The sequence below is a fragment of the Phycodurus eques genome, chromosome 4 (genome assembly GCF_024500275.1).
Source record: "Phycodurus eques isolate BA_2022a chromosome 4, UOR_Pequ_1.1, whole genome shotgun sequence".
NCBI lineage: Eukaryota > Metazoa > Chordata > Actinopteri > Syngnathiformes > Syngnathidae > Phycodurus > Phycodurus eques.
In genome coordinates, this window is record NC_084528.1 from 757,063 (window position 1) to 781,407 (window position 24,345).

Below are 24,345 nucleotides of genomic sequence, written 5' to 3' on the forward strand. Positions count from 1 at the left end.
AAAAAACAACAAAAAAAAGCCGTTCTTAATGATTTAATGCAGATGTATGTACTGTGGTGACCCACAAGAGGGAGACAGTAAACAAGGGTGTGTATCTTCAAGGGCTGGGCACGAGATGAAAGAGAGAGGGAGTTGTTGGCTTTAGTAGGGGAACCAACGACCCCAGATTGTGAAGGAGGTGGTTATTCATGATAAACATTTGTTTGAGGTATTTTATGAGTAGGTTTTCGCGATTCTGCACTGGAAAAACAAATGTTAGCCATTCCGATCGTCTTGCGAATTTGACCATTTGACATTTCACCTCGGAGAAAAATGAGCAGAAATATTGGGGTATGGGAAATGAAATGTCCTCTACTCGGTACTTGAAATGAATAAAAGCACAAGTATTTGGTATCAATAGAAATATATTGTTCCATGCTAATTATTGATATTATGCAAATTATCATGGCATTATGGATGACGTCACTAGAGGTCAACAGGTCACCAATTTTGATGGCAGGTGATAATCTGGGGTACTTGCACACACACTTTTTTTTTTCTGGCAACATGCAAGGGGCTAGAAAAAAAAAATCTAAAATGTAAAGGAAATAACAAGGAAGTTTTTACAATTTATAAACTTTATGTTGTAGATTACGCCTTAACCCCAAATGACAAAATCAGGATTTTCACAGAATTGGCCAAAATTGACAAATTTCATTTAAAAAAACATTCTGGGATTTTACGACATAAACAACTTGAATGGTTGTTAAAATTCCTAATATAATGACCAGAATATCACACAAGTTCCCTTGAACACTACTTTCAACTACTACAATCAGTCACGCCAATTTATTCTGGTAGCTGTAGATCACATAACGACGGGTCACCACGACAGCCACAAGCAGTTGTGCACTTTGGAATCCCTGCTGTTTTTCACTGACACCTCACTCAGCAACGCCCTTTTTTACATTTTCAAGATGTCTTGACATAGTTTGGCTTTTGCTCTTTGGTCATTCTGACTGCTGCAAGATTTAGCAACGTGAAGGATTCAGCTTGGGGACATTTAACTACCTTTGCACTTTCATCGTGAGACTTCTCTCTCCCCTGAAACCCAACTTCTGTGGGCTTTAAAGCTCTAATGACACTTCTAGTGTTACCTGCAGTTTCAACGTCATGCTCTGAGCCACCATTATCCTTTAACCACTTACAAAGCATATCTCTAAGACAAGTGACAGTGTACACACAACCGTCATTAAACAGTTTCTGCTCTACCTGTGAAAACAACCACTGTAGTCCAGTTTGGAATGAAGAAGGGCTATCACTATCAATCATCACATCAGTGAAACTTGCAAAAGCACGCCTATTCAGAAACTGAGTAAGGCACAGTTTATGATACTGGAAACCGTTTGCAACCATGTCCACACACTCATTTCCATTCCCTTGAATCGATTGCAACATTGTTTCTTTTAGTTCTCTTGCTTTCTTCCATATTGAATTTTGTCTATCAAGCGTTGCAACTTTAATCAGTTTCCGATCACCTTTTTGGTCTCTCTCTTTTGGACAAACATAACATGTCTTTTTGAAATCTGGCTTACAAAGGAAGTTGTGACCGTGTCATTGGTGTCTCCTTGGTTGTCTGGTCAACCTTGGTGTCATCCATCTTTGCCCTTTATGGAGGCATGATGAAGAGGCATCGTCATGGTCCATGCAATATTGGCTCCTTCTTGAGGAACGATTCTCTGTCGCCTGCATCTTGGGGAAGACGTGATATCATCATTTCTTCTTTGGAGTGATTGCAGAATATTAGGATAGGACCAAACCCCGTGATACGGGCTGTTCGGTCCCTGTACGACCGGAGTCAGAGTTTGGTCCGCATATCCGGCAGTAAGTCGGACTCGTTTCCGGTGAGGGTTGGACTCCGCCAAGGCTGCCCTTTGTCACCGATTCTGTTAATAATTTTTATGGACAGAATTTCTAGGCACAGCCGAGGCATAGAGGCGGTCCGGTTTGGTGGCCTCAGTATTGCATCTCTGCTTTTTGCAGATGATGTGGTTCTGTTGGCTTCATCAAACCGTGACCTCCAACTCTCATTGGAGCAGTTCGCAGCCGAGTGTGAAGCGGCTGGGATGAGAATCAGCACCTCCAAATCTGAGACCATGGTCCTCAGTCGGAAAAGGGTGGCGGGCCCTCTCCAGGTTGGGGAGGAGATCCTGTCCCAAGTGGAGGAGTTCAAGTATCTTGGGGTCTTGTTCACGAGTGAGGGAAGAATGGAACGGGAGATCAACAGGTGGATCGGTGCAGCGTCTGCAGTGGTGCAGCGTCTGCAGTGATGCAGACTTTGTATCGATCCGTTGTGGTAAAGAAGGAGCTAAGCCGAAAGGCGAAGCTCTCGATTTACCGGTCGATCAACGTTCCTACCCTCACCTATGACCCACAGCTCGTGACCGAAAGAACGAGATCCCGGATACAAGCGGCTGAAATGAGTTTCCTCCACAGAGTGTCCGGGCTCTCCCTTAGAGATAGGGTGAGAAGCTCGGTCATCCGGGAGGTCTCTCAGAGTAGAGCCGTTGCTCCTTCACATCGAGAGGAGCCAGATGAGGTGGCTGGGGCATCTGATTCGGATGCCTCCTGGACGCCTCCCTGGTGAGGTGTTCTGGGCACGTCCCACCGGGAGGAGACCCCGGGGACGACCCATGACACGCTGGAGAGACTACATCCGTCGGCTGGCCTGGGAACGCCTCGGGATCCCCCCGGAAGAGATGGATGAAGTGGCTGGGTAAAGGGAAGTCTGGGCGTCCCTGCTAAAGCTACTGCCTCCGCGACCCGACCTCGGATAATCGGTAGAAGATGGATGGATGGATAGTTTCTTTGTTCGAAGTGTTAACCTTTCCTGATTCAGCCCCGTCCGAGATTGGGGGTCATGGTGCCATCTGGCGAGAGCATGTCCGTTACATATCCCCGCTTTGTCAGCTTGAAGTTGCTCGATGGCGGATCTAGCCGATGTCTCTTTTGGAAGATGGCACAGGTTGGCAAGAACACCCAACAATGCAGTTACCAAAGTACAACATTAGTGCATATCACCCCCTTATGGCTATAACAGTTGTCCATAACAACCTCTTACTTAAGGTGTGCCTATTGACGTGTGTCGATTGATGTGTGTATGTGTGTATATTGGGATGGCAGTGAGAGCAGTAATTCGGTGCAGGGGAGATGCTAACACTAAGGGTAAACATTAACTCGGTGTTGCGTTCTCGGTAACAAACAACAAAAAACAAAAGGAGAAATTCAACATGGCTCTCGAGAAGAAGAAAGAGGGAAAGAAGGAAGAGGACGCTCGCTTCAACTTAGCACACGGGTGAATAACAGTCAGGTGTAGAACCCGAATCATCAATCGAGGAGAGGGAAGTTGCCAAGTAGATGTTCTAATCTTGAGGACAGAACATAATCTTGATTTAGATTCAAAAGGGGGTTTAGAGGTCCGTGGGGCCATTTGGGTCAAGGAGGACCTCCTCCACCATACGTATGGGGTCAGGTTCGGGTTCAGCTGTTCTTTTCCTACGGAAGACCTTGAGCAAGCATTGGAGTGCTGGTCTAAGCAGTTCGGCGTGTCTTTTGGTAGGGCAGGTAGGCTGTGCTGAGAATCATGTATCGATCAAAGATGGTTAGGACACTAAGTTAAGGTATGTGGCAGAGCAGGAATGCACAAACAGGGGTTTTGGCATCTTAGTGTAGTTGATGTCAATTGCCTGAGTTCCTTCAAATTTAGATTGTTTAAGAATCTCAGGGTCAAATTTGAATTTCTGTTGCTCCATGGAGGCGTAATAACAAAAGCAGGTTTGTCACTGTTTGTCACAGGTTTAACTCCGGCGAAGGCTGAAAGAGCGTACGGGGACCGGTCACTGATTGGTTGGCGCGCACAACCAGTCGAATAGGAAACAGTCGACGTTTTTAATATAACTTCGTCTTCGCTCAAAATTTTGAATCTGAGAAATTGCCGATTTGTCCGTCCACAAGGCCAGGATGATGTCATCTGTCAGGCAGTCATGTACATTAATCCCACCAGCAACATTGGGGCAGTTGCGTTACCCGTGCGGTGGTTGGACAAGATGGCAGAGAAATGTGTCGAGTTCTCTTAGTCGGCTCATCAGTGATGAGGTGGCTACAGGGGACTCGGTGATGTGGTCAATGGGGGTGTCGTCACTTGAAGGAGTGCGTCTTGACAGGTCGCAGTCTTCTGAGTGGTCCAACACCATGCACCGGTCTGAGGACAGTTCCTGAGTTGGTGATGGTAACGCCTGTTTCACCTGCGCCCAACAGCTGAAGATTTTTGTAATCAATTAGTGGCTCGAAGCTTCTTGGCCGATAAGCAGGGGGACAGATTAAATTGGAGACACGTAGACCGGATGGACTAAGGTCATGGGGCCAATTGTCCAGTAGAGCATAGTTAAGTTAGTCACTGCAAATGTGCGGATAGTGCGCAGAGTTGGAGGTCACGGCCACTGGCTTGTAGCAATGTCAGAAGCTAATTGAACACAACATGGGACATAACAGTAATGTCTACCGTGGTGTCAATCAGAGCTTCGCAGACAAGTTCATGCTCGAGTGTAGCAGTGAAATAGAACTTCCGAGAAGTACCTTTAGCGGTTAGTTCTCCCAAAAGCTGACAGAATGGGAGAACGTTATTCAGTAGCGTAATGTCACGCGAGTCAGGGGCCTCGACGTTCTAGTCGTACGATTAGGACGGCACGAGAGGGGTCTCGGAATTGGTTGTCACAAAGTGGTCTGCTAAGGTTATGGCGAGGGGAGGTCGTCGTGGAGTCGATCGGGGTCACCTAGGCACTTGGCAGGTCTTTAGGGGAACAACGGAGGTTACCTGGTTGACCTATTGCGTCGTCTGTGTTTGACTCAGTCAGGCCTAGTCCTAATGATGGGGTCCCGCTTTTTGTCTTTGGACTGGCTGCGGAGCACCTTAAGTAATCTGCCACGTCACTAAATTCCCTTTGCGAGCTTTTAGTTCGGGAGCCCTTTTCCTGGTTGAACCTCGTCGTTTTAGGGTCTCTGTTAGACGAGTCAGATTTTGGCGACATATAAGTTTGGTGCCAATTAGAGTTGCAGTCATTCAATGATTTTGATTTATCATTGGCTTGCCGTTGTTGGTTACGAGGACCACACAGCAAGCGGTGGTAGCGGAAGTGAACCGTTTAAGGTGAAATTCAAGGTCTCTAAGGGTCACACAACATTCACATACGGTGAATCTGGTCCCGAGTGTTGTCGCCGTTGGCAGTGACCGTCCACTGCCAGTGGGTGTCGCTGGGCTCCATCAATTGTCCCACAGGTCTTGAGTTGCATTTCAAATGGCAAATGGTCCTTTGAACTTTTATCTTGGGATGCGGGACCAGCGGATTTTCAAACCTTTTGGGTCGGTATCATGAGCCCTCCACACACAGGGGGTCTTCAGTTGACTGGGAGCCCAAATTTCTGGGGTAGCTGTTAATTAATTTAAAGTCCTGGTGAGAAACCAGGTTCTCTGGTCTCTGCTTTTGATGAGCTCCTTCAGACAGGCTGGTAATTCATTTAGCGTCCGTGTGAGATAAACCAGGCATCCCCTTGACCGTCCCTCTGTCTCGGTGGGGGAGTGGAGACGGATGCAGCCCTGTCCGAGATTGGGGGTCATGGTGCCATCTGACGAGAGCATGTCCATTACAGTATCCTGGTGTCAGCAGGGATTATAATAAAATACATACATTTCAGTCCCAAAAAAGAGGAAAAAAAGGTTGATGTGGAGAAAATTCGACGATCTAGCCAAGTTTCGTCTGGGAAGTGTCGTTGTCTCTTGCGATGTCAGAGCATGTCTCGCGATCCCCGTTTTATTTTTACTTGTTTGAAATTTTCTGACTGAAAATGTTTAGAAAAGAAAATTGTTTGCTGCTCAATGTGAATTTATGAAATAAAAGTTGATTGTCTAAAAAAAAGAAAACCAATTGGTCAGTCATTATTAAGAGAAATGTATTATTTTTTCTTGTGTATTCATAAAGCGCTCTTTAAAGCAGAAGGAAAGGGAAACATCTTTTGGACAATAATTTGTTGTATGTGCCCTCAACTAGTCCTTGTCCTAGAAACATACCCAAGAAGACTTGAGGCTGTGATTGCTGCCAAAGGTGCTTCAACAAAATATTAAGCCAAGATGTACCTAACCCTAACCCTATGTTTAAATTTTTACATTTTCAATAAAATTTGCACAATCTGTACCAAATCTGCACAACTTGATCATGATCGGATATTTTATGTAGATTGTTTTAAAACTATACTCAAATCAGCTTCAGAATAAGTCTGTAAAATGCAAAATGTGGAAAAGGTGAAGGGGTGTGAATACTTTCTGGTGGCACTGTATGACTGCAAACACAGCTCCAACCTCTTCATCAAGTTTGCAGACTACACAACTGATGTGGGTCTCATCAGCAATGGGGACGAGACACACTACAGGATTGAGGGGAGCCGCCTGGCCGGGTGGTGCACGGGCAACAATCTCACCCTGAATGTTGAGAGAACCAAGGAGATTGTTGTGGACTTCAGGAGAGTGCACTCCCAGCATGCTCCCCGGAACATCAACGGCGCTGCAGTGGAGAGGGGGCGCAACACCAAGTTCCTGGGAGTGCACGTCACTGAGGACGTCTCCTCGACCAGCAACATCTAATCACTGGCTGACAAAGTTCATCTGCGTCTCTACTTCCTGCACAAGCTGAGAAGAGCCAGAACCCCGACCCCCATTACATGCTCGTTCTACAGGGGAACCATAGACAGCATCCTTACCAGCTGCATCACAGTGTGGTACGGAGCCTGCACCGCATCCTGCCGCAAGACTCTCCATCACTTAGTGAGGGATGCTGAGTAGATCATTGGAACCTCTCTTCCCTCCCTGCATGACATTTACAGTACCCGCTTCACCCGCAAAGCCCTCCGCATAGCGGGGGATGTCACCCATCCATCTCACAGCCTCTTCAGTCTGATGCCATCAGGGAGGAGACTGTGGAGTCTGAGGGCCAGGACCAGGCAACTTAAAGACCATTTTATTCATCAGGCTGTCAGGAATCTGAACTCTCTGCCCGCTCTTGCCCCCTACCTCCTTTGTCCTCTGCCCACCTGAACTCTGAACCCCCACGCACATGTACATACACACAGGCACATCTCCCCACACTGCCTTCTAATTTGTAAATGTCTTAGTGCCTTTGTACTCAGACTTTGACTATGTTGCACGTTTCCCATTCTTTGATATTTGTACATTTAATTTATATGTTTTATACTGTATGTACCATTGTTTTATTGAGCTTCTTTATACTGTTTATTTCTACACTGTTGTAGCACCGTGGGCCCTTGAGTACCATAATTTCAATCCTATGTATGTGCTAAGCATATTGTAGAATTGCCAATAAAAGTACATTGTACCTTCCACTTTTAAATTCTCTATCCCATCACAACAAGACAAGCTCTGTGCTTGGATTCATTAAATCAAGTTAAATCACACTTAACACTGGCATGAATTAAAAAAACAGTACATTTTACGTGATGAACATACTTGTTTTCCTGCTCAGTCTGACTCCAGTTGTAAGAACTTAATGTTATCCGAAATAAAAAAATGTAACTCATGAAATAGCACAATTTTATTTTTCCACCCCTTGTTTTCCATAGTGTGCAACTAATGTAACATTTGCAGACTGTCATTTTCTCTTATGATGCCCATTAGTTAACATCAAACAGAATAAATCAAATATTAATTGACATGAATCATCTAATTACAGTAAATGTGCATAACTCCAGATTTGGGCATAGAGGATCTGCGTCATCTGGAAGGGATATTGTTGATTAAAACTGCCTAACATTGTTAACATCTGCTCTTACAGAGAAGGATCAACACCAAAAGACCCAATTCATGTTTTCTTTCTAATTTCAAAATTCAACTTGTTCTTGCTTTATTCAGACATAGAGGTGGTGCGACCATACACCCCAGTCGACCAGAGTCTTTCAATTGGGCCCAATCCCTCAGAAAAAACAAACCTTTACCTCATGATTAAGGTTTATCCTGATGGAGTACTGACTCAACATCTCAACAGCCTATACATAGGTAAGTCTTTGCCATTTCACAAACGTAAGAGTAAGTTATAAATGTACACTTAAAAAGTGTAATTTTTGCACATTTTAATGTTTTAATTCAACAAACTAAGCTGTATTACAATTAAAACATATATTGAAGTGTCTCCAGTCATAAAACTGACGCTGATCTTAACCAGTAAAGCAAGCCAGGGCCCTGATAACAGATTTGCTTGTGTGAGGTGGTGGGGTTGTAACATTCATTCAAAGCTAACTTACAGATTCATCATCCATGTGTCCTTGCTGAGATTTTATGTGTAAAAGTTTGGGGTGGAAAATTTTTTTAATAGCGTCCAAACTGTTCGTTGCACGTGCGTCTCTTTTTCTTCCTCCCTCATTTACCAATGAGTCGAAGCATTGTGTGTGTACACTCCAGAGCAAAGCAGTAAGGTAGCCAAGATGGCAGCATGGACACATCATCTGCGGCATGCCCTTCCAGCGAGGCAGCAGCCAATCATATTGCAGCGGGGCACGTACCGGAGATCTAACTTTCAAGTCATATCAAATCAATTACTAAAAGGGCCTTTTACCAGCTGAAAAACATAGTGCCACCAGAAGGTATTCACACCCCTTCACGTTTTCCACATTTTGCTATGTTAAGACATATTCTAAGGCTGAGTTGACTGTTTTTTCTTTAAATAAATCTACATAAAATATTCCATAATGACAAAGTAAAAACATACTTTCAGAAATTTGTGTAAATTTTATAAAAATTATAAACATTCAAACATAATAGGTGCATAAGTATTCACACCCTTTGCTATAACATTCAAACTTAAGCTCAGGTGCTTCTGATTTCCACTGATCATCCTTGAAATCTACAACTTGAATGGAGTCGACCTGTGGTAAATTCAGTTGATTGAACATCATTTGGAATGGCACCTGTCTATATAAAGTCTCATAGTTGGCAGTGCATATCAGCAGAAACCAAGCAATTAAGTCTAAGGAATTGTCTGCAGACCTCCGAGACCGGATTGTTTCAAGGCACAAATCTGGGGAAGGATACAGAAGAATTTCAGCACCATTGAAGGTCCCGCAAAGTACTGTGGTCTCAATTCTTTGGAAGTGGAGGAAGTTTGGAACCATCAGGACCCTTCCTAGATCTGGCCGTCAGACCAAGCTGAGGAACCGGGGAAGAAGGGCCTTGGACAGAAAGGTGAACAAGACCCCTATGGCCACTAAGGCGAGCTCCACTGTTGCCTTGCGGAGATATGAGAACCATCCAGAAGGTCAACCATTGCTAATGCACTCCACCAATCCGGCCTTTATGGTAGAGTGGCCAGACGAAAGCCACTTCTCACTAAAAGGCACACGGCACCCCGCTCGGAGGTTGCCAAAAGGCACCTTAAGGAATCTCAGACATGCAGAAGCAACATTCTCTGGACTGAAGAAATCAAAATAGAACTTTTGGGCCTGAATTGCAAGCGTCATATCTGGAGAAGAAGACACACTGCTCATCATCTGGCTAACACCATCCCTACTGTGAAGCATGGTGGTGGCAGCAACATGCTGTGGGGCTGTTTTTCTGCTGCAGGAACTGTGCGACTACACCAGACTGGGTCTGGAACTCAAATTAGGGCGTTGATTCACCTTCCAACACAACAATAACCCAAAGCACACAGCCAAGATAACTAAGGAGTGGCTTCAGGAGCAGCCTCTGAATGTCCTTGAATGGCCTTGCCTGAGCGCGGACTTGAATCCAATTGAACATCTCTGGAAAGACCTAAAAATGGCTGCCCACGAACGCTGCCCATCCAACCTGACTGGCCTTGAGAGGATCTGCAGAGAAGAATGGGAGAAAATGCCCCAAGACAGGTGTCCCAAGCTTTTAGAGACATACCCAAGAAGACTTGAGGCTGTGATTGCTGCCAAAGGTGCTTCAACAAAATATCCAGCCAAGGGTGTGAATACCTATTTACCTATTGTTTAAATGTTTACATTTTTTATAAATTTACACAAATGTCTGAACGTATGTTTTAAATTGTCATTATGGGATATTTTAGTAGTTTTTTAAAAGAAAACTATACTCAAATCGGCTTTAGAAATAGTCTGAAACATAGCAAAATGTTCAAAAAGTGAAGGGGTGTGAGTACTTGCATGTGCCAAGCAGACCGGGAGAAGTTCATCCATGCTTTTATCTCCAGTAGGTTTGATTACTGTAATTGTCTTCTGACTGTTTTGGGTTAGAGGAAAAAAAAGAGCATTAAACAGCTGCATCTAATTCAGAATGCGGGTTCTGGCCAGAACAAAGAGGTCAGAACATATTTCAATTCTAAAGTCTCTACACTGGCTCCCAGTCATCTTTAGAGTAGATTTTAAACTTCTGCTTACTGGTCTATAAATAACTAAATGGTTTCGGTCCTGAATACATGAAAGAAATGCTCATGGAATACAAACCCAGTAGGGCGCTGAGATCTACAGACTCGTGTCAAATAGTGGAGCACAGACTTCAAACCAAACATGTCGAAGCGGCATTTATCTGTTATGCTGCACACAAATGGAGCCCCAGGTGTGAATGTTTATAAGTCCAGGTTAAAAAACATTTGTTTCTCATGGTTCTTCGAGCATTTTCACTCATAAATGATCTTTCTTTCACTTTTTATTGTATTTTTATGTTTCTGTTTGGTTTAAATCTTTCCTCGAGGGTGCATGGGAGTTCACCCAACCGGTCTACATGTGTTTTGTGGACTTGGAGAAGGCGTTCAACCGTGTCCCTCGGGGAGTCCTGTGTAGCGTGCTTTGGGAGTATGGGGTACCGAACCCCCTGATACAGGCTGTTCGGTCCCTCTACGATCAGTGTCAAGAGTTTGGTCCGCATTGCTGGCAGTAAGTCGGGCTGGGTTCCGGTGAGGGTTGGACTTCGCCAAGGTTGCTCTTTGTCACCAAATCTGTTAACCATAACTTTTATGGACAGAATTTCGAGGCGCAGCCAAGGTGTAGAGTGGGTCCGGTTTGGTGGCCTCAGTCTTGCATCTCTGCTTTTTGAAGATGATGTGGTTCTGTTGGGTTCATCAAGCCGGGATCTGCAACTCTTACTGAAGCGGTTTCCAGTCGAGAAACCTTCGGGAGTGTGGTGTACAGCCCCTGATACGGGCTGTTTGGTCCCTGTACGACCGGTGTCATAATTTGGGCCAAATTGCTGGCAGTAAGTCGGATTCGTTTCCGATGAGGCTTGGACTCCGCCAAGGCTGCCCTTTGTCACCAATTCTGTTCATAACTTTTATGGACAGAATTTAGAGACGCAGCCGCACCGTCGAGGTTAGGTGGCCTCAGTATTGCATTTCTGCTTTTTGCAGATGATGTGGTTCTGTTGGCTTCATAAAGCCGTGATCTCCAACTCTATACTGGAGCGGTTTGCAGCCGAGTGTGAAGCGGCTGGGATGAGAATCAGCACCTCCAAATCTGAGACCATGGTCCTCAGTCGGAAAAGAAGGAGCTAAGCTGATCTACGTTCCTACCCTCACTTATGGTCACAAGCTGTGGGTCGTGATCGAAAGAACGAGATCCTGGATACAAGCGGCCGAAATTATTTTCCACAGGGTATCCGGGCTCTCAGCTGACTCTGGGTGAGAGGCAGGGTACACCCTGAACTGATAGCCAGCCAATTGCAGGGCATACATAGACAACCAACCATTCTCACCTGTGGGCAATTTAGAGTCTTAATCAACCTACCATGCATGTTTTTGGGATGTGGGAGGAAACTGGAGTTCCCGGAGAAAACCTACGCAGGCACGGGGATAACATGCAAACTCCATATAGGCAAGGCTGGATTTGAACCCGGTCATCAGAACTGTGAGGCAAATGTGCTCACCAGTTGCCCACCAATTAGAGATGGTTATTTGTCAGTCCAATAAAAACACTTAGATGCTTGAAAAAAAATTGGTTACTGATGTCCCTGTAGCAACTAGCACTAAATAATAGCATACAGGGTGATTGAAAAGACAAAAAAAAAAAAAAATAGGCCACACTAACGTGGAACAAAACGTGATTAGATCAAGCCGACATGTCAGCAAATGGCACGGCGGCAACGCTATCTCTGTAATAACTCATATTTCCTTTAAGTGTAATCGCATTCATCAGGAAGTTTTTCATCCAGTAGAGATGCCAAGTGTTCTGATTTCTCTGTATTTTGTCACATGCAGTTGCCATATGTTCTATTACCGATACAGTGCCTTGAAAAAGTATTCATACCCCTTGAACTTGTTCACATTTTTCCGCTTTACAACCACAAACTTAAATGTTTTTTTCTCAAGATTGAATGATATTGACCAACACAAAGTAGCACATAATTGTAAAGGGGAACACAAATGATGCATAGTTTTCAAGATTTTGAGCAAATAAAAATCTGAATGTGGTGTGCATTTGTATTCAGCCCCCTGCGTCTTTGTAGAGCCACCTTTTGCTGCAGTTACAGCTGTATTGTGGGTTACTAATGTATATCTCTATCGTCTTTGGAAATCTCGACACTGGAATTTTGTCCATTCTTCTTTGCAGTATAGCTCAAGCTAAATCAGATTGGATGGAGACTTTCTGCAATTTTCAAGTCTTGCCACAGATGCGCAATGGGATTTAGACTGGACTTTGACTGGGCCATCCTCACAAATGAATATTCTTTGATCTAAACTGTTCCATTGTAGCTCTGGCTTGAGGTTTAGGATCGTTGTCTTGCCGGAAAATGAATTTCCTTCCCAATCTGGTCTTTTTCAGCATCCAACAGTTTCTCTTCGAGGATTTCCCTATATTTTGCTCCATCCATGTTCCCATCAACTGACGAGCTTTCCTTTGCCTGCTGAAGCATCACCACAACATGATGTTGCCACCACCATGTTTCACTGTGGGCATGGTGTGGTCAAGATGATGAGCAGTGTTAGTTTTCAGCCACACATTGTGCTTTGAATTAAGGCTAACAAAATTCAAATATGGTCACATCTGACCAAAGCACCTTCCAGGTTTGCAGTGTCCCCAACATGACTTGTGGCAAACTGCAAGCGGGTCTTTGTATGCCTTTCTTTCAACAATGGCTTTCTTCTTGCCACTCTTCCAAGGAAGGCCAGATTTGTGGAATTCACAATTTATAGTTGTCCGGTGGACAGATTCTCCCACCTGAGCTGTGGATTTCTGCTGCTCCTCCATAGTGACCATGAGCTTCTTGGCTGCTTCTCTGACCAGTGCTCCCCTCGCTCACTGTCAGTTTAGGTTGACGGCCATGTCTTTCCTCTATATACAGTGCCATGAAAAGGTATTGGCCCCCTTCTCAAACTCTTATATTTCGGATAGTTTCCGCACTTTGTTTCAGGTAATCAAACAGATGTAACTATCAAATATAATGCAAGTGAACTTAAAATGCTGTTTTTAAATTATTTAATTTCCATCCATTTTCTGAGCCGCTTCTCCTCACGAGGGTCGCGGGCGTGATGGAGCCTATCCCAGGTATCATCGGGCAGGAGGCGTGAACTGGTACACCCTGAACTGGTTGCCAGCCAATCACAGGGCACATACAAACATTGTTGATTTAATTTATTAAGGAACAAAGAAATATTCAAAGTTACCCGGCCCTGTGTAAAAAGCTGCGCCTTTCGGCTTAGCTCCTTCTTCCCCACAACGAACCGATACCGATGCAAAATTCCGCAACACTGCAGACGCTGCACCGATCCGCCTGTCAATCTCCATTCCATTCTTCCCTCACTCGTGAACAAGATACTTGAACTCCTTCACTTGGGCAGGATCTCATCGCCGAGCCGGAGAGGGCATTCCACACTTTTCCGACTGAGGACCATGGTTTCAGATTTGGAGGTGCTGATTTTCATCCCATCCACTTCATACTTGGCTGCGCATCGCTCCAGTGAGAGTTGGAGAGTTGGAGATCACGGCTTGATGAAGCCAACACAACCACATTGGAGTACTGTGTGGTTGCAGTACTGAGGCCACAAAACCGGACCCCCTCTCCGCCTCGGCTGCGCCTAGAGATTCTGTCCATAAAAGTTATGAACAGAATGGGTGACAAAGGGCAGCCTCAGCGGAGTCCAACCCTCACTGGAAAATAATCTGACTTACTGCCGCCAATGCAAATCAAACTCTGACACCGGTCGTAAAAGTACCGAATAGTCCATATCAGTGGGTTCGGTATCCCATACTCTCGAAGCACCCCCCCACAGGACTCCCCAAGGGACACGATCGAACGCCTTCTCCAAGTCCACAAAACACATTTAGACTGGTTGGGCGAACTCCCATGCAACCTATTGAGGGTGTAGAGCTGGTCCATTGTTCCGCAGCTAGGACGGAAACCACACTGCTCCTCCTGAATCCGAGATTCGACATCCAGATGTCCCCTCCTCTCCAGCAACCCTGAATAGACCTTACCAGGGAGGCTGAGCAGTGTGATCCCCCTGTAGTTGGAACACAGCCTCCGGTACCCCTTCTTAAAAAGGGGGACCACCACCCCAGTCTGCCAATCCAGAGGCACTGTCCCCGATGTCCACGCGATGTTGCAGAGGCGTGTCAACCAGGACAGCCCCGCAACATCCAGAGCCTTTAGGAACTCCGGGCGAATCTCATCCACCCACGGGGCCCTGCCACCGAGGAGCTTTTTAACTACCTCGGTGACCTCAAACCCAGAGATAGGAGAGCCCGCCTCAGAGAACCCACAATCTGCTTCCTCATGGGAATGCGTGTCGGTGGAATTGAGGAGGTCTTCGTAGTATTCACAACGTCCTGAGTCGAGGTCAGCAGCGCCCCATTCCCACTATACACAGTGTTGGTGGTGCACTGCTTTCCTCTCCTGAGACGTCGGATGGTGGACCAGAATTTCCTCGAACCCGTCCGGAAGTCTTTCTCCATGGCCTCACCGAACTCCTCCCATACCCGAGTTTTTGCCTCAGCGACCACCAGAGCTGCATTCCGCTTGGCCAGCCGGTACCCATCAGCTGCCTCAGGAGTCCCACAGGCCAAAAAGGCCCAATAGGACTCCTTCTTCAGCTTGACGGCATCCCTCACCGTTGGTGTCCACCAACGGGTTCGGGGATTGCCGCCACGACAGGCACCGACCACCGTACGGCCACAGCTCCGGTCGGCCGCCTCAGCAATGGAGGCGTGGAACATGGTCCACTCGGACTCGATGTCCCCAGCCTCCTCCGGAACATGAGCAAAGTTCTGTCGGAGGTGGGAGTTGAAACTCCTTCTGACAGGGGATTCTGCCAGACGTTCCCAGCAGACCCTCACAATACGTTTGGGCCTGCCACGTCGGACCGGCATCTTCCCCCACCATCGGAGCCAACTCACCACCAGGTGGTGATCAGTTGACAGCTCCGCCCCTCTCTTCACCCGAGTGTCCAAGACATGTGGCCGCAAGTCCGATGACACGACCACAAAGTCGATCATCGAACTGCGACCTCGGGTGTCCTGGTGCCAAGTGCACGTGTGGACACCCTTATGCTTGAACATGGTGTTCGTTATGGACAATCCATGACAAGCACAGAAGTCCAATAACAGAACACCGCTCGGGTTCTGATCGGGGGGGCCGTTCCTCCCAATCACGCCCTTCCAGGTCTCACTGTCATTGCCCACGTGAACATTGAAGTCCCCCAACAGAACAATGGAATCCCCAGCGGGAGCGCTCTCCAGCACCCCCTCCAAGGACTCCAAAAAGGGTGGGTACTCTGAACTGCTGTTTGGTGCACAGGCACAGGACCCGTCCCCCCACCCGAAGGTGGAGGGAGGCTACCCTTTCGTCCACTGGGGTGAACCCCAACGTACAGCCGCCGAGCCGGGGGGCAATAAGTATACCCACGCCTGCTCGGCGCCTCTCACCGTGGGCAACTCCAGAGTGGAAGAGAGTCCAACCCCTCTCGAGAGGACTGGTACCAGAGCCCAAGCTGTGTGTGGAGGCGAGTCCGACTGTATCTAGTCGGAACTTCTCGACCTCACACACCAGCTCGGCTCCTTCCCTGCCAGAGAGGTGACATTCCACGTCCCTAGAGCCAGCTTCTGTAGCCGGGGATCGGATCGCCAAGGTCCCCGCCTTCGGCCACCGCCCAGCTCACACTGCACCCGACCCCTATGGCCCCTCCCACAGGTGGTGAGCCCATGGGAAGGTTTCCATACCCACTGTATGTTATTCTCTGACTTGATTTTATATAAAATTGATAATTCTGATTCGGGATTCGTTTGTTCATGGGGATTTGCGAGTGAATCCGAATTTCCACTAATTCGTTCAAACAGTAGCTCTAATAAGTTTATACACCGTATGAAATAAGATAAACCGTGCAATCAATATTACATTTTTCAGTTGCTTAAACACATTTCTTGAAACCTCCACCCATTTTCTCAATACCTTAAACACATCAGAAAATTCTAATTACATTCAGAAAACCCCTGACTCTTCCTGCAAAACCAAACTATTGCCTCAAAACACACCCGATTCAATCAAAATGAAAAAAAAAAACACTGATCAGTCATTACATACCACATAGAAAAAAAGGAAAACAATGATCATATCATAAAGCGGCAGTAATTATGTTTACTGTTCACAATAGCAGTACATTTTGAAAAAAACCAAACCTGTTTGGCACTTGCAGTAAAAAATAAATAAATAAATACATTGGCCTACAAGTATGATGGAAAATTGATATATTGAAACACCCTTTTGTGTGCAGCTATGTATAGTCATGCTGTAAACGTACATAATGAAAAAGCAATTAGGCCTACTTCACAACTCTGAATCTTCTGATTATCTTGGACACAGTGAATTTGCCTAGGTTGGGCTGGACTCGCTGCATTCCCGCTTCCCTCATTGCCAAACTGTGGACAAGAACATGATCTACGAAAGTTGCTCGTATTTAACCTGAAATATACTGTATTATGTAATTGTCCTTAGTCTTATACCTCCTCTCTCTCCTCTTCCTGCTGAACCATCACTTATGCTAACACTTGGCCTCTGTCTCTCGGATTGTCTCTATCCATAGTGAAACTTCAACAACCAGTACTCACTGAACTGGCTTATATTGGTTACGTCACATCATTAGCCACAATTGTAATCAATTATGAGTTGCTGTGTTAAGTCACCTGTGCTTTAATTAAGTTTCACTTTTGCTTCCTGTGCTTATCATTATCCAACACAAGTGCATCAGAGTGCAAAATGGGTTTTCGTGGGTGAAAGTATGTTCACATGTTGTGTCTAACTCGGTGAAAAGTGCTGAAGGTTCTACAAAAAGGGTGTAATTCAATGTGGGTTCAGGACACTGAGCATTTGATTCGGACAATAGGGTCTTGTGGTTTAGCAATTGAGTCATACTGTAAATAGAACTAAATATGAATTCAAAAGTGTCAGCATCCATTATCGGGATTGAAACCATGACACCAAAAATACGAGTTGAATAAGATTGTCCATGAAGTTGAAACGCTTTTTTGTGGCCTAAAAACACCAGGACGGTACAATTATTGTTTTTGTTTTTTTGTAACCCGAAGCGTTCTTAACCTGAGGTAATGTTTCCCATTGAAATGAATGGAAATGTAATTAGTCCATTTAAGCCCCACAATAAAATTAGATTACCTTTTTTTCCATCAGTGTGTGGTTAAAAATAAATGTAGAGCAATATAGAAATAAGTGAAAACACACTACTTTAAAGAAACAAAACACTAAATAAGTAAGTTTATTGCTAATTAACTTTAATTGAGGGGAAAGGGGTGGACGACTACAGCTCCTCATTGAAGACCCTTCTTCCATAATAACGGGGAAATGTTTTTTTCTTTTGTCCGTTTCTTTTCTCATTCATTGGTTGATTTTGGCACAAAAAAAAAAAAAAAAAAAAAGTGGGACGTCATTTATAAGTATAATTCCTCTGTTGGCCAATTTGCTGCACATTTCCTTTGATCGTTTTTTTTAATTATTGCCTTGCTCACGGTATTTCCAGCAAGCGCTTTCTCAGTTTTCATTCTAATACGCACAGTCAGTCAATGACGGTTGCACAATACACGGATCTCTCTTCTCATCTATGAAAAGTGCTTCCGAACACTATCATTAGTAGTTTCCATTTTTATCTTGGGTGTCTTTCTGACTGTTTAGTCCTTTGTTGACTTTTTAGAAGAAGTTCCACGTGACGATTGCACACCTCTTTCAGTCTTCATAATGTGGCGACTGCTGTTCGCATTTGGATTGGCTGAATGTACATATAGGCTGAACTTTCGGCTAGCGAACGCCTCTGTGGAGAGCTATTTTGATGTAACTTATGCCCAAATTAACCGTTTGTTGTTATAATTAAACGGTGACACTGTACTGTTTTGATGGTATGGTGTGAACCACACTAAACATGGACCAGAGAGAGCAAAAGAGAGAGAGATTAGAAAGAAAATTATAGACAACCTCGTTAAAGGTAAAGCATGCCAAACTGCATGTTGACAAGACACAAAGAATGTCCTATGGACAGACGAGAAAAAAATTTCACTTTTTGGCAAGGCACATCAGCTCTATTGGGGGTTTCCCACCGCAGGAACCTTTGTAGGAACTTCCCAAGCTACCCTGGTAGCCCGAGTTTCCCCCATGTCCCCACCGAAAAAAAAAAACACTAGCATACGGAAGGTTCCCCATGGATTATTTCGGTCCTCCTGGCGGATAGGGTCTTCCTAGAGCTACTAGGAACTCTGACGGGGTGGGCTGTGCTGATGAATGCTGATTGGTTGACAGACCTCTGTCGGCATTAATTTTTTCATTCACAGAGCCGCCATTACTGGATTGAGCGTTACGCAAAGCTCAAAATAAGACTATTAAAATACATTAAAACGCAAAAGTTTGAATCATTGATCGAGCGTGGCGATGGGGGACCTCATGGCGGCAGATCTCGCCATGGACTTGCGTCGAACTCTGCCACCGCCCCGGCGGTAAGGTCCGCCGCTGGCCGAGTCGGTTGCGCTAAGGAGCGGCTGTCCAAGCCCAAGCAGGTGTGTGCGTCTTCCTCAGCGTAATGCTTCCAAACACCGATCTATAGGTTTTCCCGCCGAGCCACACTTCTTGGACAACGAACAGGCTGGACAAACTCTGCATACAAACAAACAACCATTCGCACTCACATTCACACATACGGGCAATTTAGAGTTGTCTATTAACCTACCATGCTTGTTTTTGGGATGTGGGAGGAAACCGGAGTGCCCGGAGAAAGCCCACACAGGCACGGGGAGAACATGCAAACTCCACACAGGCGGGGCCGGGGATTGAACCCCAGTCCTCAGAACTGTGAGGCAGACGCTCTAACCAGAACCGCCAAACAGAATACAATGATTTGCAAATAAAGTTCAACCTCTTTTTAATTGAATACATGACAAAGACAAGATATTTAATGTTCAAACTGATAAACTTTATTGTTTTTAGCTAATAATCATTAACCTCGAATTTTACGGCTGCAACACGTTCCAAAAAAGCTGGGAAGGGTAGCAAAAAAGACTGAGAAAGTTTATGAACGCTCATCAAACACCTGTTTGGAACATCCCACAGGTGAACAGGTGGATGCCATGTTTGGGTATAAAAGGAGCTTCCCTGAATTGCTCATTGTCATTCACAAACAAAGATGGGGCGAGGTTCACCTCATTGTGAACAAGTGCGTGAGAAAATAGTCGAACAGTTTAAGGACAATGTACAATTGCAAGGAATTTAGGGATTTCATCATCAACGGTCCATAATATCATCAAAAGGTTCAGAGAATCTGGAGAAATCAGTGCATGTAAGCGGCAAGGCCAAAAACCAACATTGAATGCCCGTGACCTTCGATCCCTCAGGCGGCATTGCATCAAAAAACGACATCAATGTGTTAAGGATATCACCACATGGGCTCAGGAACACTTCAGAAAACCAATGTCAGTAAATACAGTTTGGCGCTACATCCGTAAGTGCAACTTGAAACTCTACTATGCAAAGCAAAAGCCATTTATCAACAACAACCAGAAACACCGCCGGCTTCTCTGGGCCCGAGCTCATCTAATGATGATTGATGCAAAGTGGAAAAGTGTTCTGTGGTCGGACGAGTCCACATTTCGAATTGTTTTTGGAAATTGTGGACGTCGTGTCCTCCGGGCCAAAGAGCAAAACAACCACCCGGACTGTTATGGACGCAAAGTTCAAAAGCCAGCATCTGTGATGGTATGGGGCTGGGTTAGTGCCAATGGCATGGGTAACTTACACATCTGTGAAGGCACCATTAATGCTGAAAGGTACATGCAGGTTTTGGAGAAACATATGCTGCCATCCAAGCAACGTCTTTTTCATTGACGCCACTGCTTATTTCAGCAAGACAATGCCAAACCACATTCTGCATTGTATTCTGTTTTTATTTATGTTTAACACAACGTCCCAACTTCATTGGAATTGGTGTTGTCCATTAAATCATAGCACATGGTGAATAAAAGGTCTATCAAAGGCATGTGAGCTGATATTCTCTGAAGCTGGTGAATTTGCATGAAGAAAAATGTAATCGCCTGAATGCCAAAACATTAGAGAACTTGTCTTTTTGAATAAATTAATGTAGAAGCCTGTAGATACTATAGATAGTGATTTATTCTCAAATTTGTAGTGGAACTGTGTAAGGATTCAGGCTCATCTCCCTATTGCATTTTCCAGCTGATAAAGTCACATCTATAGTCATCTGCAAGCTTCTGTTGCACACTCTATATAGGTATGCCATATCAATAAAATGGAATAAATATATTTTAATTCATCGAAATGTACCTGTATATATAATACTCCCTACCTCAAAGACTGTCTGCAGCCAGGTTGGCATTGCAAATGAGAATCAGTTCTCAATTGCCTCATCTGGATAAAGGGTAACGTTTTAAAGGTATCAGAAATATTTGAAATTTGATTAAGACATAAATAAGATTCAAAAATTGAGAAGACATTGACAGTAATGAGCAATTTCAGCCTCATTTGCTTTAGTTACCCTGAACTAATTAGTGCAATGGAAACAAACCACCTGGGACAGGAACCTTTTGCCACCATGAACCTCAGGAACTTAAAGTTCCTGGACTGGTTGATGGAAAAGCCCCTATAATGCCAAAATGAAGCATACCAAGAAAAGAACACTCCTTCTCTTTGATTCACAGAGGGGTACCAGCAAGTTTGTACACATGTGGCCAAGTTGAAGAAGCCACACAGTTGCAGAAGAGCTTATCTTCCCTGCAGCCACGGATATGGTGAGAGAGATGTTTGATCAATCCACGGCAGATGAACCAAAAATTATACCTCTTTCAAATGACACTATAAGTGGGCGAATTGAAGACCTCAGATGACGTCAAAGGACAAACCACAGCCCTCATTAAGGCAAGTGGTTATTTTTACTTACAAATGGACAAATCTACGGACATGACAAACAACGCCGTTTCACTCGTGTACGTAAAACATTTTTGGAACGGGGACTTACAGGAACAATTTCTCTGCACACGAGAGCTCCCTACTTCAACAATGGCAAAGAAGATCTTCAGCTCCGTGGACCTGTATTTGAGTTTGGCGGGCCTAAACTGGGAAGTGCGTTGGGATCACAACTGCCATTGCTGCCTCCATGACGGAAAAACTCAGCGGTCATGAGGAGAAGCTCCTAATGCAGCTTGGAAGCATTACTTTTTGCATTGGGAGGCCCTGGCACCAAAGGATATGGTACCAGTGCTTCATGGAACATTGAAAGATGTCATCCAAGTGGTAAACTCCATTAAACGAAGTGCAAAGAGCATGCAGTGTTTTCAAAAACTCTGCAAAGATCTTGGAAGTGAGCATTAACAGGTGTTCTGTCATTCCGAAGTGCGCTGGCTCTCGAGGGGAAAGTTACTCTCCCGTTTTTACGAACTACGAGCTGAAATTGCATCCTTTCTTGCCCAGAACAATTCGTCTCTTGCACAGCTGCTTAGCAGCAGTGTGTGGCATGCAAACATTGCCTCCTTTTGCGAGGAATTTTCATTTAACTTCTAGCTGGAACATTAATTAATAAATATTAAATCCAGTAGGTTAGTTCCCCACACATTGTCTTTTAGTCCACAGGTTTGATATTGATACTGGTCATAAAGAACCTCGAGTCAAATGTTAATTTTATTCTATGCTGCCGGTTGCTAAGGAAATGGATGTTCATAATTTGGACACCCTTTATTTAAATCATGCCAACTTTTTTGAGCCAGCCCCCTAAAAGAATCGGAATCGAGAATCATTTGGATCCGGATCGAAATAAGGAATCAGAACCGGAATCGCTCAAATTCAAACGATGCCTAACCCCACTCCAGATTCACTTTTTTTTTTAATTATTATTTTTTTAAATTATAATTCAGCCACTTGAGTGTTAAAGGGAATATTTTTCCTCTCTATTATCGCTACAATTTTGTATTTTTATCTTTAAATTTGAATGTTGTGTCTATTGGCAGTTGAAACTGCAACATGTTTTCATTCAATTATGTTGAAATCTGGGTCACGGCTTGTCTATAAGGAGTGATGGTGGGTCCTGAAGCCTGGACCAGTTAAGAACCACTGCCCGAGTGTACAGGGGTGCTGCATTCACTGCCTACAGGATAAATCAGTTTCGTGTTGAGTGACGAGTTTCTATGCCAGGTGGAATTATATTTGATCTCCGAACGCCATTACACAGGCCACCTCGTAGTTATGGTATACCTCGGAGGGCCTTTAATAACTGTGAAGTGTAAACCCATATAAATGAATGATCCCCTCATATTATTACATATACACAAAAAAATATGGTAACTAGTTTTGAAATCAGAAAAGAAGTTATTGTAAGGGGAATTGGTAACAATCAAAACAGTAAAACCTTGAGCACACTCGCGAACTATGAAAAGAGACTTACCTATTTGAAACATGACCCCGTCATCAATGGTCCTTCTCATTTATTTTTGTAAACGTCATTCATTTAATTCTGTGAATTCTCGTTTTTTTATCCTACAGTTTTAGTGATGTTCACTGTAACTTTGTTTCCTGTAACTATTTAGGTGACCATGTATCTGTTAGTGGTCCTGAGGGTACATTCAGTCTTCGCCCCCTTCGTGATACCGCAGTTCTCTACCTTTTAGCAGCAGGCACAGGCTTCACTCCAATGTGTCGTCTCATTCAACTGGCCCTACAGGAGATAACCACTATCAGGTCAGTAATAAAAATGGTCATGCATGCATCTATGCATTCATCCTTAGATTGATTTATCAATTCTTTAGCCAGGTGAAATATTGAATCAAAACAGGTTTAGACAAGGTATTGACTGATCTAGAATAGCAGTGCTTCTCTGAAAGTTGTTCAAAACTTGCCATATTTTGAGGACAAGCATATATTATTTCTTTAGATACAAATATATATTGTTTAAACTTAAAAGTATTACGCTTAACACCTAAAAGGGTTACGGCAAAAAAAAAAAAATGTAATCACAATTAATTGTATATATTGTTTGATCTCGATAATCACAATTTTTTTATATAGTTATTTTTTTTACATTGTCAGGTTTAAAAGCATCTTTACTGAACTCTGGAGAAGCTCGAGAGTAGGTCAACATTTTATGAACATATGTAATAAGCAAATTAAGGAAAAATTAAAAGATGAGCATAGAAAAATATTTCAACAATTTCTACCCAACAGTACACAAAATAATGAGTAACACGGTGAACTAGTTTATAGTCTTGACTGAGTGTTTTTGCAGGTATGAAACACCCAAAATCAACAAATTGCCCCCCTCAGGGTTAATGAAGATGCTTTAAGATGTCTCTAGTCTAAACGATTAATCCATTATCAAATTAAACAGTGATTTTTGATTATTTGTCGATTAATCGTTGCACCTCTCGTTAACATTATTGCTACTTGCAAATGTGCATCATACCAATTACATAGATACATGTTAAAATACAGCATTAGATACACAAAACAGTTCGGATAAAATTAGCAGGGCTGTATCCTGATCAAGTGTCTTTTGCTAACAACAATACTAGTCATGGCCATTATTTAAAACAGTAAAGCCATCATTACATTACCATACAATGCAAATAAGGCAAATTAAATAAAATAAACATGGAAAAATAAAAAGAAATAGAAAAAACTATTTTCACTCAAGTGTAACAAATGCCCCTCCTTGAGCCGTCACCTTATCGTGGTGGAGGGTTTTGTGTGTCCCAATGATCCTAGGAGCTAATTTGTCTGGGGCTTGATGCCCCTGGCAGGGTCACCCATGGAAAACAGGTCCTAGGTGAGGGACCAGACAAAGCACGGCT

The 24,345-nt window shown here is 44.2% G+C and overlaps 1 protein-coding gene across 6 annotated transcripts in view; it reads left to right on the forward strand.

Moving 5' to 3' along the window:
• Positions 1-24,345, forward strand: part of LOC133401091 (cytochrome b5 reductase 4) — a 103,736-nt gene that overhangs the window by 48,559 nt on the left and 30,832 nt on the right. For all 6 annotated transcript variants that reach the window (XM_061673595.1, XM_061673594.1, XM_061673597.1 and 3 more), the window contains 2 exons: positions 7,955-8,098; positions 23,086-23,236. In XM_061673595.1, coding sequence (XP_061529579.1) covers positions 7,955-8,098; positions 23,086-23,236 — 295 coding nt within the window. The remainder of the gene's footprint in view (positions 1-7,954; positions 8,099-23,085; positions 23,237-24,345) is intronic.